This window comes from Brassica oleracea, chromosome C3 (genome assembly GCF_000695525.1).
Source record: "Brassica oleracea var. oleracea cultivar TO1000 chromosome C3, BOL, whole genome shotgun sequence".
NCBI lineage: Eukaryota > Viridiplantae > Streptophyta > Magnoliopsida > Brassicales > Brassicaceae > Brassica > Brassica oleracea.
This window is the reverse complement of record NC_027750.1, coordinates 43,346,900-43,365,131: the sequence shown is the minus strand read 5'-3', so window position 1 is coordinate 43,365,131 and position 18,232 is coordinate 43,346,900. Positions and strand designations below refer to the sequence as shown.

General features: G+C 39.8%; 1 protein-coding gene across 3 annotated transcripts; it reads right to left on the bottom strand.

Moving 5' to 3' along the window:
- Positions 1-9,622: 9,622 nt before the first annotated feature.
- LOC106333024 (ABSCISIC ACID-INSENSITIVE 5-like protein 1) lies at positions 9,623-11,724 on the bottom strand. 3 transcript variants are annotated; one of them, XM_013771509.1, is made up of 5 exons: positions 11,633-11,724; positions 10,435-11,266; positions 10,175-10,246; positions 10,024-10,053; positions 9,623-9,782 (listed from the first exon to the last, which is right to left on the bottom strand). In XM_013771509.1, the coding sequence occupies exons 2-5, from the start codon at positions 11,245-11,247 to the stop codon at positions 9,696-9,698; spliced, it is 1,002 nt and encodes a 333-aa protein (XP_013626963.1). In that variant the 5' UTR covers positions 11,248-11,266; positions 11,633-11,724; the 3' UTR covers positions 9,623-9,695. The 3 variants fall into 3 exon arrangements, with proteins under 3 accessions (XP_013626963.1, XP_013626964.1, XP_013626965.1); XM_013771510.1 differs by having other exon boundaries at positions 10,435-11,258; positions 11,633-11,714; XM_013771511.1 differs by lacking the exon at positions 11,633-11,724 and adding an exon at positions 11,534-11,587.
- Positions 11,725-18,232: the final 6,508 nt, after the last annotated feature.

Below are 18,232 nucleotides of genomic sequence, written 5' to 3'. Positions count from 1 at the left end.
GGGTGAGGATGTTTTTCTGCGAATTCCTCATGAGTCATGATTCGAACTGCACAACACTCCGCAGTCGATTCAGCAGATAACGTCGATCAATTTCTAGAGCAATCCGTCGATCGATCTTCGTCATGGTCTGTCGATCGATGTGCATCCATTGACATCGGTCGACACCAATGTGATCCGCCAAAGCTCATGGAGCTTTCAACTTCGAAATCTCCTTCTCCAAGCTTCTCATGCTTCACCACTTGCCAGAAATCATCATCTAGGATGGCATTCACGTGGTGTTTTGCTTTCTCAGCTTCTACCTCTCTAGCCAAGGCTTTTTACCTCTTTACAGTGTCTCCAGTCTGAACCACTTGCATATCAAGCTTCCTTACTTGAGTCCCTAAGGTCTCAATCCTTGTGTTCAGACTGTTGTAGACTGAATCTATCTTTCCATTGAAATCCACAGTGAGTTGTTGCTGTCCTTACAGAACTCTGTCAAGCATTGTTTCAATCTTGCTTTCTTGAGTCTGTGGTGGTGGATTCTTGTAGTATGAGTTTCCATAGCCTCTGCCGTGTTGCTGAAAGGTTTCTGGAACTGTGAACTCTGGTTACACCTCTGACCATTGCCATAGAAGTTTCTGTTTCCACCCTAGTTTCCAGACCTCTGAAATCCAGTACCTCCAACGTAGTTCACATCTTCTTCTCCTTCCATGTCTACAGCTACTTCTCCTTCAGCTGAGCAGATCTGCTTCCTAAGAAGCTCATGAACCACATCTAACTTTGCTCTAACTTCGTCCATCTGCTCCTTTCCTAGGGATGCAACAGACTTCTTCCTCTCAAAGTCAGTGTTCTTGGTGCTGCTGCTGTTTGCTAGATTTTTTATCAGTCTCATAGCCTTCACCGGATTCCTGGTGTTGAAGTTCTCCTCGCTAGCTTTATCAAGAGCCATCTGATACCTCAAGGCGATACCTCTGAAGAAAGTGCTTAGCAGTTGCACTTCATTGAATTCGTGGTGTGGACAGTCTCGCTAGAAGAACTTGAATATGATCCACGCATCTTTAAAAGACTCTCCAGTCTCCTGCGCGAATGTAGCAATTTTGCTCCTCAAGTCTTCAGCGCGTGCCTCATCAAAGAAGCTTCACAAGAAAGCATTCTTGATGTCGGCCCAAGACGTTAGAGATCCTGTGGGTAGCTGCTTAAGCCAGTGCATCGCTTCTCCAGTCAGAGTATACTTGAAGAGCTTGCAAAATAGGTAGTCCTTAGGGACTCCAACCATACGAATAGCAGCGATAAGATCCTCGAACCTCTCCAGATGGTCCATAGGATGCTCGTGCGGTAACCCAGAGTAGGGTATCTGCAACACGAGTGTGTAGTACTGAGGCTTCAGCTCGAAATTCTCCTTCTGAATCTCTGGAAGTCAAATAGCTGACCTGTTGGCGTAGTACTCGTCTGGACGATTGTAGTCAGCCAGTGCCTTTGGTGGAGCAGCCTCTTCTACAGGTTGAGCAGCGCCTGTAGCATCAGCATCAGGGATTACAGTCCCCTGAGCGTCTAGTTTCTGACCTGTTGCATTACGCAGATGACCATCCTGGTCATACAGGTTTCCATTCTCATCCTGTCTGAGAATAACAATCGCAACCATGCTTCGCGACTGAGGATCGATCGATGTACGTGGTGTAGTATCGATCGAAGTCAAACGATGTGGATCGGTCGACGATCAAGGTCGGGTGTCGGTCGATGGGTGGGTGCGAGAGTCAGTCGACGTGAAAGCTGCTGCATCGAGCGATATGGAACATTGATCTTTGCGGATCGTGCGTTCCAAGTGAGCAGGATCTTCTGAGAAAAGCAGGGGTTTTTCCTTGTTGCTTCTGGTACTGCTGGGCATGCACCTGAAAAGACAAAAAAAAAAAAAAAAAAAAAAAATTGTGTCAGAATGGGGGTAAAGAAAAAGAAAAGAATTAATAACACTAAATCTAATGGCGATCAAAGCTCTCCGGCAACGGCTCCAAATTTGATACCACTAAAATTACCCTAAAGAGTGAATTACCCTCTGAAATAAGAGGTTCAATTGTAGTACTTAGGGATCGAATCCACAAGAGACTAGGGAACCTATTAAATCTAGTAATTTATTAATTCTAAGTGTTTGTTTGTTTTAAGGTTTAAAATGTAAATAGCAATCCTAATTGAAACAGTCTATTGCTTGACTGACAAGATGATTTGGGGTGTAACTTATTGGAAAGGTATTAGATGCAGGGTTTCTATTCAGGTGTTGGAGATTATAATCCTATAGATGCCTATCAGTTGCATGCATGATATATTAGAGCTCAACCCTTTAGACACAGTGATCAGCGATGGCAATGTTTCACTGGTTAACTAACTAGATCTTGGATCTCAACTATCGTTTGTTGACCAAGAGAAAGTGTCGATCGATGGTCCTATAGGGATATCGATCGATACACATTTCACAAATATCGATCGATTGTCAGAAGACGATATCGATCGATGCTTCTAGTTAAGCCTTAGGCGTAAGTTGATAATGCTCACTAGCTTTCTAGTTCAGCGGTAGCCTTTTTCCAGTTGTCTAGTATGACAGATTAGGTTCAGGACTGGATGATCAAGGATGCTTGACTCAAGCAGATTCCTAGGATGTCACTGGGCACGGACCAGGTCAGCGAATTTGCGCTCGTCTCGGCCTTGTGCTGATCAGCTTTGATGGCTGAGACGGTATCACTGCAGTATTGCGATCCTCCGATGATCATGTTCACTCTACGGCGATTGTTGTCATTGCCTTCTCGTCCTGCCTTCTTGGGAAGAGTTCTCCGTTTGAGGAATCTTATCGTTTTTCGAGAGGCGGTCTGACACGCGAACGAGGTCTTTCAAGCTAGACACTTTGGCGAGTTCTCCCACAAGCAGCTTTGCGGTCAACCTTGCTCCGAGAACTTTGCAGTTAACGGTAGAGTGGCTGCGGGCCTGGTGAAAGTTGCCGAAGACATTTTCATCATAATTTGGATTTAGGGTCCATGTGTTACTCCTCGTCCAGCCTTACTTCGATCCGGATTTGATGGCGGAGTTATGTGCTCCCTGGGTCTCTTCTTCCCCGCTATGGACGTTTTTGTCGTTTCGAGGGTTTTTCTTTTTCGACTTTTGGTCCGACCCAGGATCCTTTGATGACGTCTTCGTCAGCTTCTGCTTTTGCGACAAGACCTTTGTCTCCTCCTCGATGATTATGTAGTCTGTGGCTTTGTGGAGCGCATCCTGGTTCGTAAGCAGCTTCTCCAAAGTCTATGGCCACTTTGTCGCTTATTCCGCTGACTGTAGCCATAACGGTCTTGAACCGTTTTATGAAGTCGCGAAGAGATTCGTCCTCTCCCTAGGATAGGTTTCAGAGGTCGACGTCGGAGGTTCCTCGATCTATGAACATCGAGTACTGCTTGAGAAACTCCGAGGCGAGTTGGCGGAAACTTCCGATGGAATTTCGCCTCAAACGAGAGAACCACTCGAGTGCTGCTCCTCGGAGGTTCTCGACGAAGAGGCGGCATTCGCCGATATCTCTTTCGCTTTCTCTAAACTTGGCTCTCCCTATCGCGATCTAGAAAGCTTATAAGTGTGCCTTAGGATCGGTTGTACCGTCGTAAGGTGTCACTTTGACCTTTCCGGGATCCGAAACCCTAGTTTCGGTGATGCGAGTAGTGAAGGGTGTTCTCAGAGCCTCCTCGAGCAGTAGATCGATCTCAGTTGCTAGTAGTGTGATGGATTTAAGATTTCACCGCACTAACTTCTGCTACCATTTTCATGAGATGATCGCAGAGATCGCGAATTTTGGAGTTTTCGCTAGCAGATTTTTGTCCTTGTCTGCGTTTTCCGCGAGTGTTCCGAGTTTCCTCCTCGGCTAGTTCTTCCTGTTTGTCCCAGAAGACGGCTTCTTCTTCTTCGGTCATAGGGTTGTCGTACTGGGAATCGTCCCGAGCTGCACGACTCCTTGTGCGACGTGGATGTATGTCTGCTTCTTCGTCCGTAGGCTAGCATCCACATCGACGCGTTAGATTTATCCTTCTTCTTTATCTTCCTCGATAGGGGGAAGATCTCCCGGGTTTTTTCGTGCTGGCACGGGGGTGAGTTCATCGGGATTTTGTCTAGATGGTTTTCCATGCGCGTTGCCGGACCGGTCCAAAGGAGTCGCGAAATCGTGTCTCCTTCCGCGGATTCGGGTTGTTCCACGCGGAAGAACGGTCTTGGTTCTTGCTTTTAGGGTTCCGACCTGTGTAGCGAGAGAACTCATGACCTTGTCCTGTTCTGCCGACTTCTTTTTGAAAATTGAGAAAATCTTCTTGACCTCCTCGAACGTTGTGGTGTTTGCGTTAGCGTTAACGTTCGTTGCTGGAGTATTTTCAACGTTGTCGTCGGCGGCGTTGCCGTCACGAGTTCGTTAGTTGTTGAGATTGTCGGTTGACATGTTTGATCGAGCGTTGGTGACCGAGAGTTAGATTGATCTGTACCCCCCTCCTTCTAGCGCCAAACTGTGGGCACCAAAATTTGCATTGTCGACTTCCGTCGATTTAGGAAGGCTAAGAAAACCTAACTTTCACAGGTCCATGATATCTGCTAAACCACACGCCAAGCCATCAAACACAATAGTAAAAATACGTAAAAGAAATACGAAACACGAAATATGAATGAGTAAAAATCAAGAGGAGATCTTATTTCGACTTTGTGTTTGAACAATTACAAACGGCAAGAGTCTCGGCCACAAGAGCTGTTGGCGAGTTCCCTAGTTCTAGTAATATAAGACTGCTAAACCTAATTGAATCGAAGTTCGATAGCAAAAAGGAAATATAGCCTAATGCTCTAATTTTTAAGTTTGCTCTGAAATTTTTCGTCCCTCTGCATCTTCAACCTCGACGTCCTTATATACTCCTCCTAGAGGCAGTTTGCTATTTCCCTTTATGCCCTTGGTCGATGATGTGATCTTGGCTAGCAATGGAACTGAAGAGATGGACCAGCTTGAACCAGAGCTTGAGGAAGTTGAAGAAAGAACCAAAGAATAGCTTGAACCAGAGGGAACAAATGAGAAGGACCTAGAAGTACCGATTGGTCCAATGACAAGATCAAAGCAAGCAAGATTTCGACAAGCTCTTCATCAACTACTTCACACTATCCAGGGCAGTCTAGAGTGTGCTTACCCAACCACTCTGGTTGTGATTCAAGCCATCTAAGACATTCATCAAGAGAGGAGTTGTGACTTGCACTCTTTTCCTAAGTTTGGTTTTGTCCCAATGGGTTTTTCAAACAAAGTTTTTAATGAAGCTTGGACACAACACTTATACATGAGCCTCTTGATGAAACTAAGCCTAAACCAGGCTCATTTCCTACTCTAATTTCGTGCATGAAGAAACCAGGAGCCTTTTCTTATTTTCAAATTTAACCTTAGTCTCTGTTTTAATTGTTTTGAGTGTTTCCAAGAAGCTGTGCATGTACAGTCTTCTTCTCTTTATATTGTGGACGAAAATCATCAATAAAATCATCAAACTCTTTTCTATTAAAAATTCTCTCTGAATCTTGTTTGATCACGCTTGTTCTAAGTGTATTTCGGATCCTAGATCCTTACCTTGCAAGCAAACCCTTTGATACTCCAAGATTCATTCCAAAACTCTTAGAAGTATCATCTCAATCCACCTCTTATTTCAGAATCACAATCGTTGGAGAACATTCAGGGACGTGATCAATCTATCTAGGATCACTTCAAGTGGTATAAGAGCAGATCTCCATCATTAGGTTGTATTTTTCCAGATCTGCAACTTTTAGACTTTACATATTATGTTATCAGATCTGTTCTAAATCTAGATCTTGCTAGAAACATGTTTATAACGGTCAGATATACCTAGAAAAAGTTTTAAAATTGCTAAATAATCTGATTTGATTTCCGAAATTGTAGAGATAAGAATTAGGGTTCTTCATGAAAATTTCAGAAATCTGATTATTCTAAATTCAATTCCATTACTTTCTGTTATATTATGTTTCTGTGATCTTTTTTACTGGTTTTGTGATTAGAATTTGATCAGGAACCATGGGGTAAGAAAACAATCAGAACAAGTGAATAGATAAACTTTTGCTGGCGGCCTTAACTGCGCAAATGTCTGCTTTAATGGATCAGAAACTAGAAGACTACAGAGCTGAGGTTGCCTAGTCCAAACGTGAGAGACCTGGAAGAAGTCCAAACCAATCTGCCTCGGAGAGCTATTATAGTCATTCCAACTGATCTAGTGGCACCAGAAGAAGGAGGCGAGATCAAGAAGAAAGACCACAAACCAATGATCCTCTGGGTGGTTTGAAATTGAAGATTCCTGAGTTTAAAGGCATTGCTGATCCAGAAGAGTATTTAGAGTGGGAAAAGAAGATTGAGCTTGTGTTCAATTGCAGAGACTACACACAAGAGTACAAGATGAATCTTGCTCCTACTGAGTTCAAAGAGTATGCGCTAAGTTGGTGGGATAACTTGGTTACAGCAAGAAGAAGGGCTGGAGATTTTCCTGTTGAAACCTGGAACCAGATGAAGCGGATCATGAGGAAGATATTTGTACCAGGCCACTACCACAGAGAGCTGCACTTCAAACTCAGAACACTGTCTCAAGGAAGTAGATCAGTTGAAGAATATTATAAGGAGAGGGAAACCTTTATGCTGAGAGCTGACATACAAGAAGACATAGAAGCAATACTGGCCAGATTCATGGGTGGTCTAAACCGAGACATCATGGACATACTTGAAGTACATCATTATGTTGAGTTGGAAGAGCTTTTGCACAAGGCAATTATGTTTAAGCAGCAACTAAAACGAAGAAGCTACAAGTCTAGCCATGGAGCCATCAAGCCACACTACCAGAAGGATGAAAAGACCAGAGAATCTGAACCATTCTCCAAGCCTAAAATGGAAGAACAGAGTATTAAAGGAAAAGAAGTTTCCACGGCATCCAAAACCAGAGACATACAGTGCTACAAGTGTAAAGGTTATGCACACTATGCCAGTAGCTGCTCCAACAAAAGGGTGATACTCATCAGAGAAAATGGAGAAATTGAATCAGAGAAAGATGAACAATCTGAGTCTGAAGAAGAAAGAGTGGAGATGCCAGCTCGTGGAGAGTTACTTGCCGCAAGGAGAACACTGAATCTGCAAGCCAAGACTGTTGGAGATGAGCAAAGAGAGAATATGTTTCATACTCGCTGTATGGCCCAAGGCAAGGTATGCAGTTTGGTTATAGATGGAGGAAGTTGTACCAACGCTGCAAGGTGAAACCATGGTTGAGAAACTTGATCTGAAGATCATGAAAAGACCAACCACCTACAAGTTACAATGGCTTAATGATGAAGGAGAGCTGGAGGTGAAACACTAAGTCAAGATACTGTTGTCTATTAGGAAGTATGAGGATGAGATATTGTGTGATGTCTTACCAATGGATGCTGGACACATACTGCTTGGAAGGCCTTGGCAGTCCGATAGAAGAACTCTTCATGATGGGTTCACAAACAGATACTCGTTTGAGTACAAGGGAAAGAAGATTGTCTTAGTTCCTTTAACACCACAAGAAGTCCATCTAGATCAGATAGCTTTGAAGAAGAACAAAGCTTCATCAGAATCAAAGACAAAACATGCTGCCAATCTGTTGCTTCAACCTAAGGGAAGTTCTTTACCTCACTTGCTGTTTGTTTTAAAAGAATGTTTAAACATAACAAAGCCAGTGCAGGATCTTCCTAGCAAAATACAGATGCTTTTGCAAGAATTCAAAGACATCTTTCCAAAAGAAGCTCCACAAGGATTACCACCTATCAGAGAGATAGAGCATCAAATTGATTTTATTCCAGGAGCTTCACTTCCAAACATGCCAGCCTATAGAACTAATCCTTTGGAGACCAAGAAACTACAACAGCAAGTCACTGAGCTTATGGAGAAAGGTCATATCCGTGAAAGCATGAGCCCATGTGCAGTCCCAGTCTTGCTTGTGCCCAAGAAAGATGGTGGTTGGAGAATGTGTGTCGATTGCAGAGCCATCAACAATATCACTGTAAAATATCGACACCCCATTCCTAGATTAGATGATATGCTTGATGAGTTGCATGGTTCTAACATATTTTCTAAAGTTGATTTGAAAAGTGAATATCACCAGATTACAATGAAAGAGGGTGATGAGTGGAAAACTGCATTCAAAACAAAACAGGGGTTATATGAATGCTTAGTGATGCCATTTGGGCTGACTAATGCACCTAGTACTTTCATGAGGTTAATGAACCATGTTCTTAGAACATTTATAAGTCATTTTGTTGTGGTTTACTTTGATGACGTTCTGATCTACAGCAAGAACTTGGATGAGCATCTTGAGCATCTTAGGAAGGTTCTAGAAGTGCTTAGAAAAGAATCATTGTTTGCTAATCTAAAGAAATGTGCTTTTGGAGCAGATAACCTTGTCTTTTTAGGTTTTGTTGTGAGTGCAGATGGAATCCATGTTGATGAAGAAAAGATCAAAGCTTGGATTCAAGCAAGGCACGGTGGAGATATCGTGTGACTCTCAAAGTGCATTGTGTCTAGCAAAGAACAATGTGTATCATGAGAGGACTAAGCACATCAGCAGAAAGATGCACTTCTTCAGGGATATTATCGCTTAAGGTGATGTAAGAGTGAAGAAGATTCGTACTTCTAAGAATCATGCTCATATATTAACCAAGGTGGTTCGGTTAAGAAGTTTGAGGAAGCGGTGGACTTCCACAGGATGTACGAACACTGAGGACCATTCGTCATCGCCTGGAAAAGCACGGATTTGCTTAACCTAAGTAGTGGATCATGTTTGTTGTCATCAAGGTGGAGTTTGTTGGGATTCAGGATTACGTCAGAGACTACGTCAAGGAATCTATCAATGATTTCGTTAGGATTTGGTTATGAAAATTAAATAATATCGCATAACTTAAACCAAGACAAAGAAGTCATATTAGGAAAAGAAAATATCACTTTTATGGATATGGAAGTTGATAGAATTCTGGAAATATTACTTGCATGAAGTTATAGAAGTTGGTGAGTATTTTGGAAATATTCATAATAGGTTTATGGAAAAGAGCGAATGCCCTAATCCAACTAGGTTAATGGAATAGACTCTTCCTATATAAAGGGAGCTCGTGTGTTCTCTTATCTCTGGACCACGCAAGTTGATTTGTAAGTTTAAGAGAGATGTTTTATATCTTTGTGATTAAGATTATAGTGGATTGCCTCTTGTCAGACTCCAGAGACGTAGTATTCGAGATGAACTCTGGGTAAACAATTTCTTTTTTCTTTTTTCTATCTTTTCCGTGGTTTTCTTCTGTTCTCCGTAATTATGCAAACTTATACTTCTTAACTTAAGTCGTGGGAGAGTGTGTCATTGTTTGATTCCGGTTTAAGGTCAAAGTGTTCCTGCCATTATAGCTTTAACAGTTAGTCATTCTTTATCGACAATATATGTTAACATGATTTATGATAAATATGTACTATCAGTTTGACAAGACAAATTATTTTAAATAGAATTAATGATATTTGTAGCAAAAAACCATGAACCGTTTCAATTAATAGAAATTGTTGGTAAAAAAGATGATCATATATACATATTTTGCGTTTGTCTCAAAATAATATATATATTATATGTAAAAATATTTATAGATGGAAATGATCTTATAGATAAACATATTACACAAACTCTAATCTACCACCCAGCACTAGCCATCCTTCGAATCCTCCTTAATTTGTCTCCATTCTTCTCTTTGGTAATTTGGATGCTTCTGTTCATCACCTGCATGCCATTATATGATTAAATACTATTAAAAAAAATTTAAGACCAATTTGTTACATTTACTTTATAACGCTTGTTTGAATAGAAACTAACGGTATCTCCAATAAAGTCAATTTGGTATCCAATAGTATCACATTTTTTTTACATGTAATGTTTTTTGATGAATCCATACTCGTGGATGACCTCTTGGAATTTATTTAATATTTTTATGGGGACAGTACAATGGAAATTTGATTATTACCTCTTGCCTTCTTTTCTTTTCATTCTCTTCCTATCAAGAAAAAAAGTATGAATTGTATAAGAATTAATAATAATAACAATAATAATATTTGTTTCAATATAAAAAAACATAGATAATATGTGGTTGCAATAATGATTAATTAAGAAAGTACCACAATTTTCTTCAGCTTCAGATTTTCTTCCGTGAGTTGGTTCAATTCCAACTCCAACTCCACAGTATACGCCTAAAAAAAGGTTAAACTCCCGATGACAAAAAAGAAAGAAAGGTAAAACCCATAGGACACACACACATACGCCAAAACTTAAACGTTTTCTCTAAGAACTATATCAATAAATAAAGGTACAAACCAGATTCGATAAAAATAGTAGGCAAGATTCGATGAAATTTGTATCTATTTGATCCCAGACTTACTTGTCTCCGGGCTCGAGACCGTGCCGCAGATTCGCGGTTTTTAATCATCCGTCGCTGTCTCCGCTCCATCAATATCTCGGGTGGACCGTCAATTATTCGTTTCTGGATCCGAAAAGCATTTAAACCGGTTAAGTACTGATCACTCCTCTCCTTTCCGGTCATACAGCTTGAGGATTCTCCCATACCCGAGTAAAATGGCCGATTTTCATTGTAACCTGTCCGGTTATCACCATAATTGTTTTGGGTTTGACAATGTAAACCGACTCCGAACTCCGGATTATAACCGAAATCAGAACTCGACATCTTCATCGTTGTTTTTAATGGTTCTTGAACAACCCCAGCCTTAACAAGAAAATCCTCAAGCGTGATCTCACCAAGGGTTTGTTGCCGGCGATTATCTTCGTCGGGGTTTTGACCGGCAATTGACGACGGTGGTGGTTGTTGTACGCCGTTTTGTATCTCAAACCAAACTTCCTCGACGGTTTTCTTGCACAAAGGTACGGGGACTGACAACGAACCTTGACGTGGCACTATGGTCGGTTTCTCCCCATCCTGTTGGGCGCCAGCTCCCCCGCCGTTGTTTTCCTCGACAGTCATCCACATGTTCGCGAGGAGCTCGTCCATATTCATTGCTCCAAAGCTCTTGCCGCTTTTCATCTGAATCTCGTCAAGAGTCAGTGACATGATCGAGTTTTGTCTGCCTACTGGTGGGTGCTCCTCTACTGCTGTTTCCTGTGGATACGTTTGCAGTTGCGTTTGGAGATCCTGGTTGAATACATGGAAGGTCGAAGTCTCTGATTCGAGACCCGGCATCGTTTTAAGACCTATAAATCTTGTTATGTGAACATGCATTCATATATCAGTAAGAGAATCTAAAATTTCAAACAAAAAGTTATGAAATTAATGGATACAGAATTACAATAAGCCAGAACAATTATTATGAACGTCAATTTCATTACAGAATGTGAGTGTCTGTAAGATATTACGAAATTTGCTTTAAAAGCTCAATTGAAAAGCTTAACTGATTTTATTTCTAAAAATTAAAAGAAACGATGAGAAGCATAACTATTGGAATATGTTGTTTATCAAAAAAGAAAACCTATTGAAATATGTTGGCTAGGACACCATGAACCAAGTTTGCATTAGATCACAGATTGTGCCAAAGAAATATAAACAACAGAAATAAAAATCTAGTTACCCGGAACAGTAATATAGGGAGAAGAAGAAGAAAGGAAAATAGCGAGCAGTGATGTGTCAGTTAAAACTAGAGCTTACGGAGATACTTTTAAAATGAAGATGAGGCGGAGTTTACAATGGTGACATTTCTCTGTATATATAAGCATGCATTATTTTGGTAAAAAGAAAACATGCATGCACTCGAGTGATATATATTTTATTTTTAATTTATTGGATTAGTAAAGAAGAGTGTAACTGCAACAAAAATAAAATAAATATTTGATGTTTAAAAAACATATATATATATTGAAAAATGCCTTCCAAGTAAAAAGTTGATGTTTATTAATGTGGTACGTCGAATCTGGTACTTGATTATTTGCTTTCTTGTTTATCGACTGACACGTTCATGACGCTTGTCTCAATTTTCCTGCTAAAATTCTTTCATATATTCTCCTGCGAAATTTTACCTCACTTTTACTTTTACAAGGATTTTTGCCTCCAAGCTAATTGGTCTTATAATATATATTATAGATAAACTAATGCAAGCGTCTACATTTTTTTTTCACTACAAAAAAAAATTTCTACTACTAAAACAGAAAATAGTTTGAATAGTTAAACTGAAATAAAATATCCAACTATAAAAACAATTAATCGTTTGAGCTAAAGAATCCGTAATTGCATTTCTAAACAATTTTCTATACACGCTTTAATACTTTTTAAATATATACATGCATTGTAACGCCTCGACGGTTATCCAAACACGTGTAAAATTATACGGTTTATATTATCGAGGATGACGACTTTTGTGAGACGTTACAATTTGTAAATGAGAATAATTTAAATATTTCAATTTTTGGTATACAATGGTGTATATAAGAAAACTAAAAAAATGATTTGATTAATCAGTGAATAGCATTTCTAGTCAACATTACGAGAAAATTTTATAACTAAACACAATTCAATTGAAAGTTTCATAACTGATGACATATTGGGAAATCATTTTTGATTCTGTGTAAGCGAGGATGAAATACACGAAAATATCACAGTGATATTTGTAATAAACAAAATTTTGAACTTTCCAACAGTAAACTACCAACTATCAAACAAAAGTGTAATCCGCAAACAGATATTAGACGTGGAAAGATAACGTGCAGTGAGGGTCGGAGCGTTCCAATACAAGTGACCGCAAGAAGAAGAAATATTATTAGGTGCGTGGAGCAAAGTCCCTCAATCAGAAATTTAATGAGAATAGAATAAGGTTTAGGAAAACGGTGGGAAAAACTCTCTATGAATAACTTTCTAAAATAGCTTGCATGAGGATCTCGGAATTCTCCTCGGGTGTGTTTTATGTTGATTCTACCCCACCGGTTTGGTTTTCCGAGCCGGTAGGTTTATTATCATAGTTTAGTTATTGTCGTCAAAAAAAAAAAAATACCTCGCATGAACATGACTAATATTACTGATGATGAATACAATAAATACAAATGACAAAGCAAAAGAAAATACAATAGAGATACAGTAATCTAGATCTCGAGTAGGTAATTTAAATGGTGCTCGATGAATAATGATCATCGCTTTGCTTTTTATACTGATCAGTTTGCTCCGACTACTCCGCGTATCTAGGGGCACATGTCGTGCGTTGCTCCGGAGATCTCAGATTGTTATGTAACCGATTGACCGCGAAGTGACCTTCTTTTTTATGCTTATCCATAGACTTGAAGCTCGTTATCTCGGGCTGCGAAGTACCCCTTTTCGGGTAAAATAGTTGGGTTTCGCTGATGGATCGTGTCTTCATTGTTAGATATCATTGGGAGTGGCTTTTTCTGGGGTGAATTAGTGTGATAAATCCTACTCACCAATGTGCATGTATGATCTTGAAAAAACCTATTTTTATCATATGTAAATTGATATTTCACCAAAAGAGTTTTAGTACTTTAGAGTTTGTCTCAGACTAGTTTAAAAACTAAAGACACACACAGGTCGAACCCCACAACATAAATTTGACCAAAGGTCAAAACCGATTACAAACCCATATGATTATACCCTTGTGCAAAATCAAAAACCATACAACTGATATCACTCAAATTACCTTAAAAAGTGAATTTACTCTTTCAAAGAAGAGGTTCAATTGCAGTACTTAGGGATCGAATCCACAAAGAGCTAGGAAACCTAATAAATCTAATGGGATTTGTTAAGTAGGATGGTTTAATGATTAAAATGTAAAATTGCAGTTTTGTTGAGCAAGTAATTGCTCGATTGATTGGTTGAGGTTTTGGTGCTTAAAAGGAAATAGCTAGACTTACGGTTTTTATTCAGGAAACTTGGAATTATAATCCTACAGACGCCTAATGAGTTGCATGCATGATAATGTAGAGCTCAACTACTAAACAACAAGTCAATCAGCTCTCGCGTTTCTGGACTTTTCTATTAACTAGATTTAATGACCCAAACAGAAGTGTTCGAACAATATCAAGTGTCGATTGATTATCCTAGAGTGATATTGATCGATACACCTTTCACTCTGTCGATCGATTATCCGGTATGGATATCGATCGACGCGCTTCTAGTTAAGCTTTATGCGCGGGTTGAATGATGCTCACTAAGCTCACTAGATCAGCTCTCGCCTTACTCTAGCAAGAAATTTAGCTCAATTAGAATGATTTCAGGATGAGAATGAAGCTACCGCTTTTATCTAACAATCCTAGGGCAAGTTCTAGGTAGCTAATCTAGAATCAGGCATTGATGACAATCCTAATGATTATTATCACAACTCAGCAATCTATAGTTAGGGCTAATCCCTCTTAACCTATTGAAACCCTAAAATCTAACAATGGAACTACTCATACATGGCCAAACAATTCATAACAACAACTAGGTAAGAAAACTTCATCAGAATAGTAAATATATATCAATGGAGTTCCTTCACAAATATAACTTTGGATCTTCTCTCCAATCAATAAAAATCCTAAAAACCTTTTGCTGATAATAGTAAAACAAGAAATACAAGAAAAGCACACTTTGCCTCTAACATGGTGCCAAAGCTTATATAATTAGGTTAAAACTTGTCAGGGGTAATCTTGTAAATTGGTGAAGACTTGGGCTTCAAATCGGCTGTGACCTAACATGATTTCTGCGTGCTTCGCTGTCGATCAATGTTCTGATGTGAACATCGATCGATATTTGTTCCTTAATATCGACCGATGGTAGTGCTCGATGGTAGTGCTCGATGGTAATCTCGGATACTTGCTCCAAATATCTCCAAAATGCTCTAAAATCATCACTTATCTCCAAATCACTCCTGATCTTATAAATATAATAAATAAACTCTATAATTATTAGTAAAAACACCTATAAACCATGGGTGAAATTAGGTCAAATCCATGGTCTATCAACTCCCCTAGACTTACCCTTTTGCTTGTCCTCAAGCAAAACAAACAGCCAGTCTCTCTGAAAGAGGTTTGAAAATAGCAGGGACTCACATAATTTAAAACTTAGAATCATCACCTTTACAATATTGCAATCCACATCTAAGAAGTCCTAATCACAAAAGCACATTATACCATATCCTAGCTTGGCAACAAAATTCACCTAGCTAACAACTTAGCAAATCTTGTCTGACATTCCCCTCTACCAACCTCATTTCTTAGCATAAATAAAAGTGCAGGCTTTACCTTGGGAGTATCGATCACATGATGCAAGGATTTTCATACAAAGTATCTGGACCTGCAGGTAAACAATAGTTCCTTTCCTCTCTCTCTACTAATTTCTCCCGTAGTCAAAGTCTGCTTTATTGCAAGATCATTGACCAAGGTTGGACATGCTTCCATGAATCAAGCTTTAATGGTGGTTGCCACCAAGTCCTGTTCACTTCTTTTTGACCTATATCCTAGGATTATTTGTGAAGTAAGCATTAATGGTTGTAGCCACCAAGTTCTGTTCTAATTCTTTACTTACAGAATTCTTATGAAGCAAGCCTTAATGGTTGTAGCCACCAAGTCCTATTCGAATTCCTTCCTAATAAATCTCTAATAGATATGTATATATATAATTTTTTTTATATATCTATATTTCAAAAATAGAGAGAGAGAGAGTGATAAATCTATCTACACAAGGCTTTACCTTCCAGACTTGTTTGAAGAATCTGATCCCATGTATACCAAGCCCCAAGACAAGCAGTTATGTCAAGTTTTAGTGTTGGAGGTCATCTTTGGTTCATTCAAACAATCTCAGCAAGTGTAACATAGTTGACAAGTTGATCCATTTTAGTATATTTAGTACTATCTGCAATCAGTATGTCTAGAATGGTGCTAAAAAGTGGTTAGATAACAAGCAACAATCTAATAAGTTCATTATCCTCTTCTTGACTCAATAAAAAACTTTATGTTTGAAAATATTTTTAAAATTCATGAATAAACTAATATCAGTAAACCTCCCCCCAGACTTAAACTACAGTGTCTCCAATGTAAACTCAGTCGGAGTTATGGTGATAATTAAATCATAAGTACTTAATGTAACAAGTTAGAATGATATACCAGACCAGAATGATTGTCGACCGATGTTAGGATGTTGATATCGGTCGCTGCAGGTGATGCTCTGTCGATCGATGTCGATAGTGTCTCGTCAGTCGATACTCACGGCAATCGTCTACTCGGATCTCTTTTTTTTATATATAATGACCAGAAATAATTAAAAACCAACATAAATATTAGATTAATAAAAACCAAATAAATATTACCTAATAGTGGGTTGCCTCCCACTCAGCGCTTTGTTATAGTCATTTAACTTGACTTTGGACGTGATTGGGCTAGTAATGTTGAAAGTTAGCACTTGTCGGGAAACAAGTCTCCATCTCTTCTTTGCGCTTGTTGAACCATGTACCAGTGAAGTCTCGCATTGCTTCATCTCCTCTGCGCCATTTGCCCTTCATTATTGTAGTTGCATCTTCTATCTTCTGCAATCTATCTCCAAGACTCTCAAGATTGAACTGATGTCTCATAACTGTGGCGTATGTGCCAGCTGAGATCTCCTCTCCACGGTTTTGTATATCTGACATATCTGATGTCACCTTTTGTACTAGCCTCCCTCGGTTTGAAGCTCCGTCAACCGATGCCTGTCTGTGAATGTCGGTTGATTTATTGTTGCGTCTGTCGATCGATGTTGATACTTCTGGTCGACGGACAATGTAACTCTGAATCTCCACTAATTCCCCGTGAATAGCTTCTATCGTGGAAGTCAAAGCACTAATGGTGAGGTCCATTGGGAAATAGATGTCATCACATCTCCTATCAAGCCTCTCTTCTGTAGTTTCCAGAGCTCTGTAGGTCCCTTCTACCAACTGATCTATCTCTTCCCTGGTGTGAAAATCTGGTTGAGACTTCATCGTATGTGAGTGTGGTGGATTGTCATCGACCGATGCTGGTAAGCGGTTGTCGATCGATGCTGGTAAGTGACTGTCAATCGATGTAGGGTGAGAAACGTCGGTCACACGCTGAATTCTGGCTATGTCTTTCCTCATCTCTTCCATGCAAGTACTTAGCCAACTGATACTATCATTCAATGGATAGTAGACTCCATCAAGCTTCATCTGGATGTCTTCTTTGTTCTTCTCTTGTTCTCCGCAGACTCCATAGAACGTCTCATAGATCTCGTCCTTGGTGTAGATCTCTAGTACTAGCTTGGTTTGAGTGAATGAGCTAGCATGTTCTGGAAGACAGATGTAGTTTAGGTCATCTCTCGAAGCTCTTTCCAGAAGTCTTCTGATATCTTTGTTGTGAACACGAATGATGTGTCCTTCTACATCTCTAGCGTATCCTGGACCATCTATGTAGATTCCATACTCATCCTTCTCTTCCCAGTAGAATTTTCTCGTACCGAAAAGATCAAAGGCTCTTACGCCAAATTCAGGACGTCAGTCGACCGATGTTGAGACGTCAACGTCGATCGATGGTCGAGTAGGATGTCGAGACCTTTGTTGGAAGTGTTTATCTATGCCACCAGCTGTGTCATAGAACTCCTTTGTAACATTCTGCTGGTGTTCTGGAAAGTTGTGTTGTTTCACGAAAAGGTTGTCTCCTCCATTAGCCGTCTGAAGGATGTCTGCAATATCCTCTCGAGATACATGCAGAGTACGTCCATCTATTACCTTTGCGTAGACATTTGGGTCCCTGAAAATACCAAATTCGTCTGGAGTTAGATACTGGTTATCAAATTTATCTTTTTCGCTTACAGTGGTTTTTGGTTTTGGACGGATGTCAATCGATGTTGTATGGTTGATGTTGATCGATGTTGAAGGATTGAAGTCGATCGATGGAGGAATCGCTCTGTCGATCGGATGGCTGAAATGTGTTCTTTCCCAAGCAGCTTCTACTTGTTTTTGATCTGTTTCATCGCGTCTTTGCATGTTGAGAAGTTCCTCATATGTGAAACCCTCATGAAGTTCATCAGCTCCTTGATCACGGTATGCTGTCTCTACTGCGTAGCTCTCGTGATGGCGATCATCTGCCCAACTTCCAATTGAGTAATCTCCGTCTCGGGTAGCGTCGACTTTAGTTTCGATCGATGGGTAGTAGGCGATGTCGGTCGATGCTCGAAGGCAGTTTGGTTGATGAAGTTGAGTGTCGAT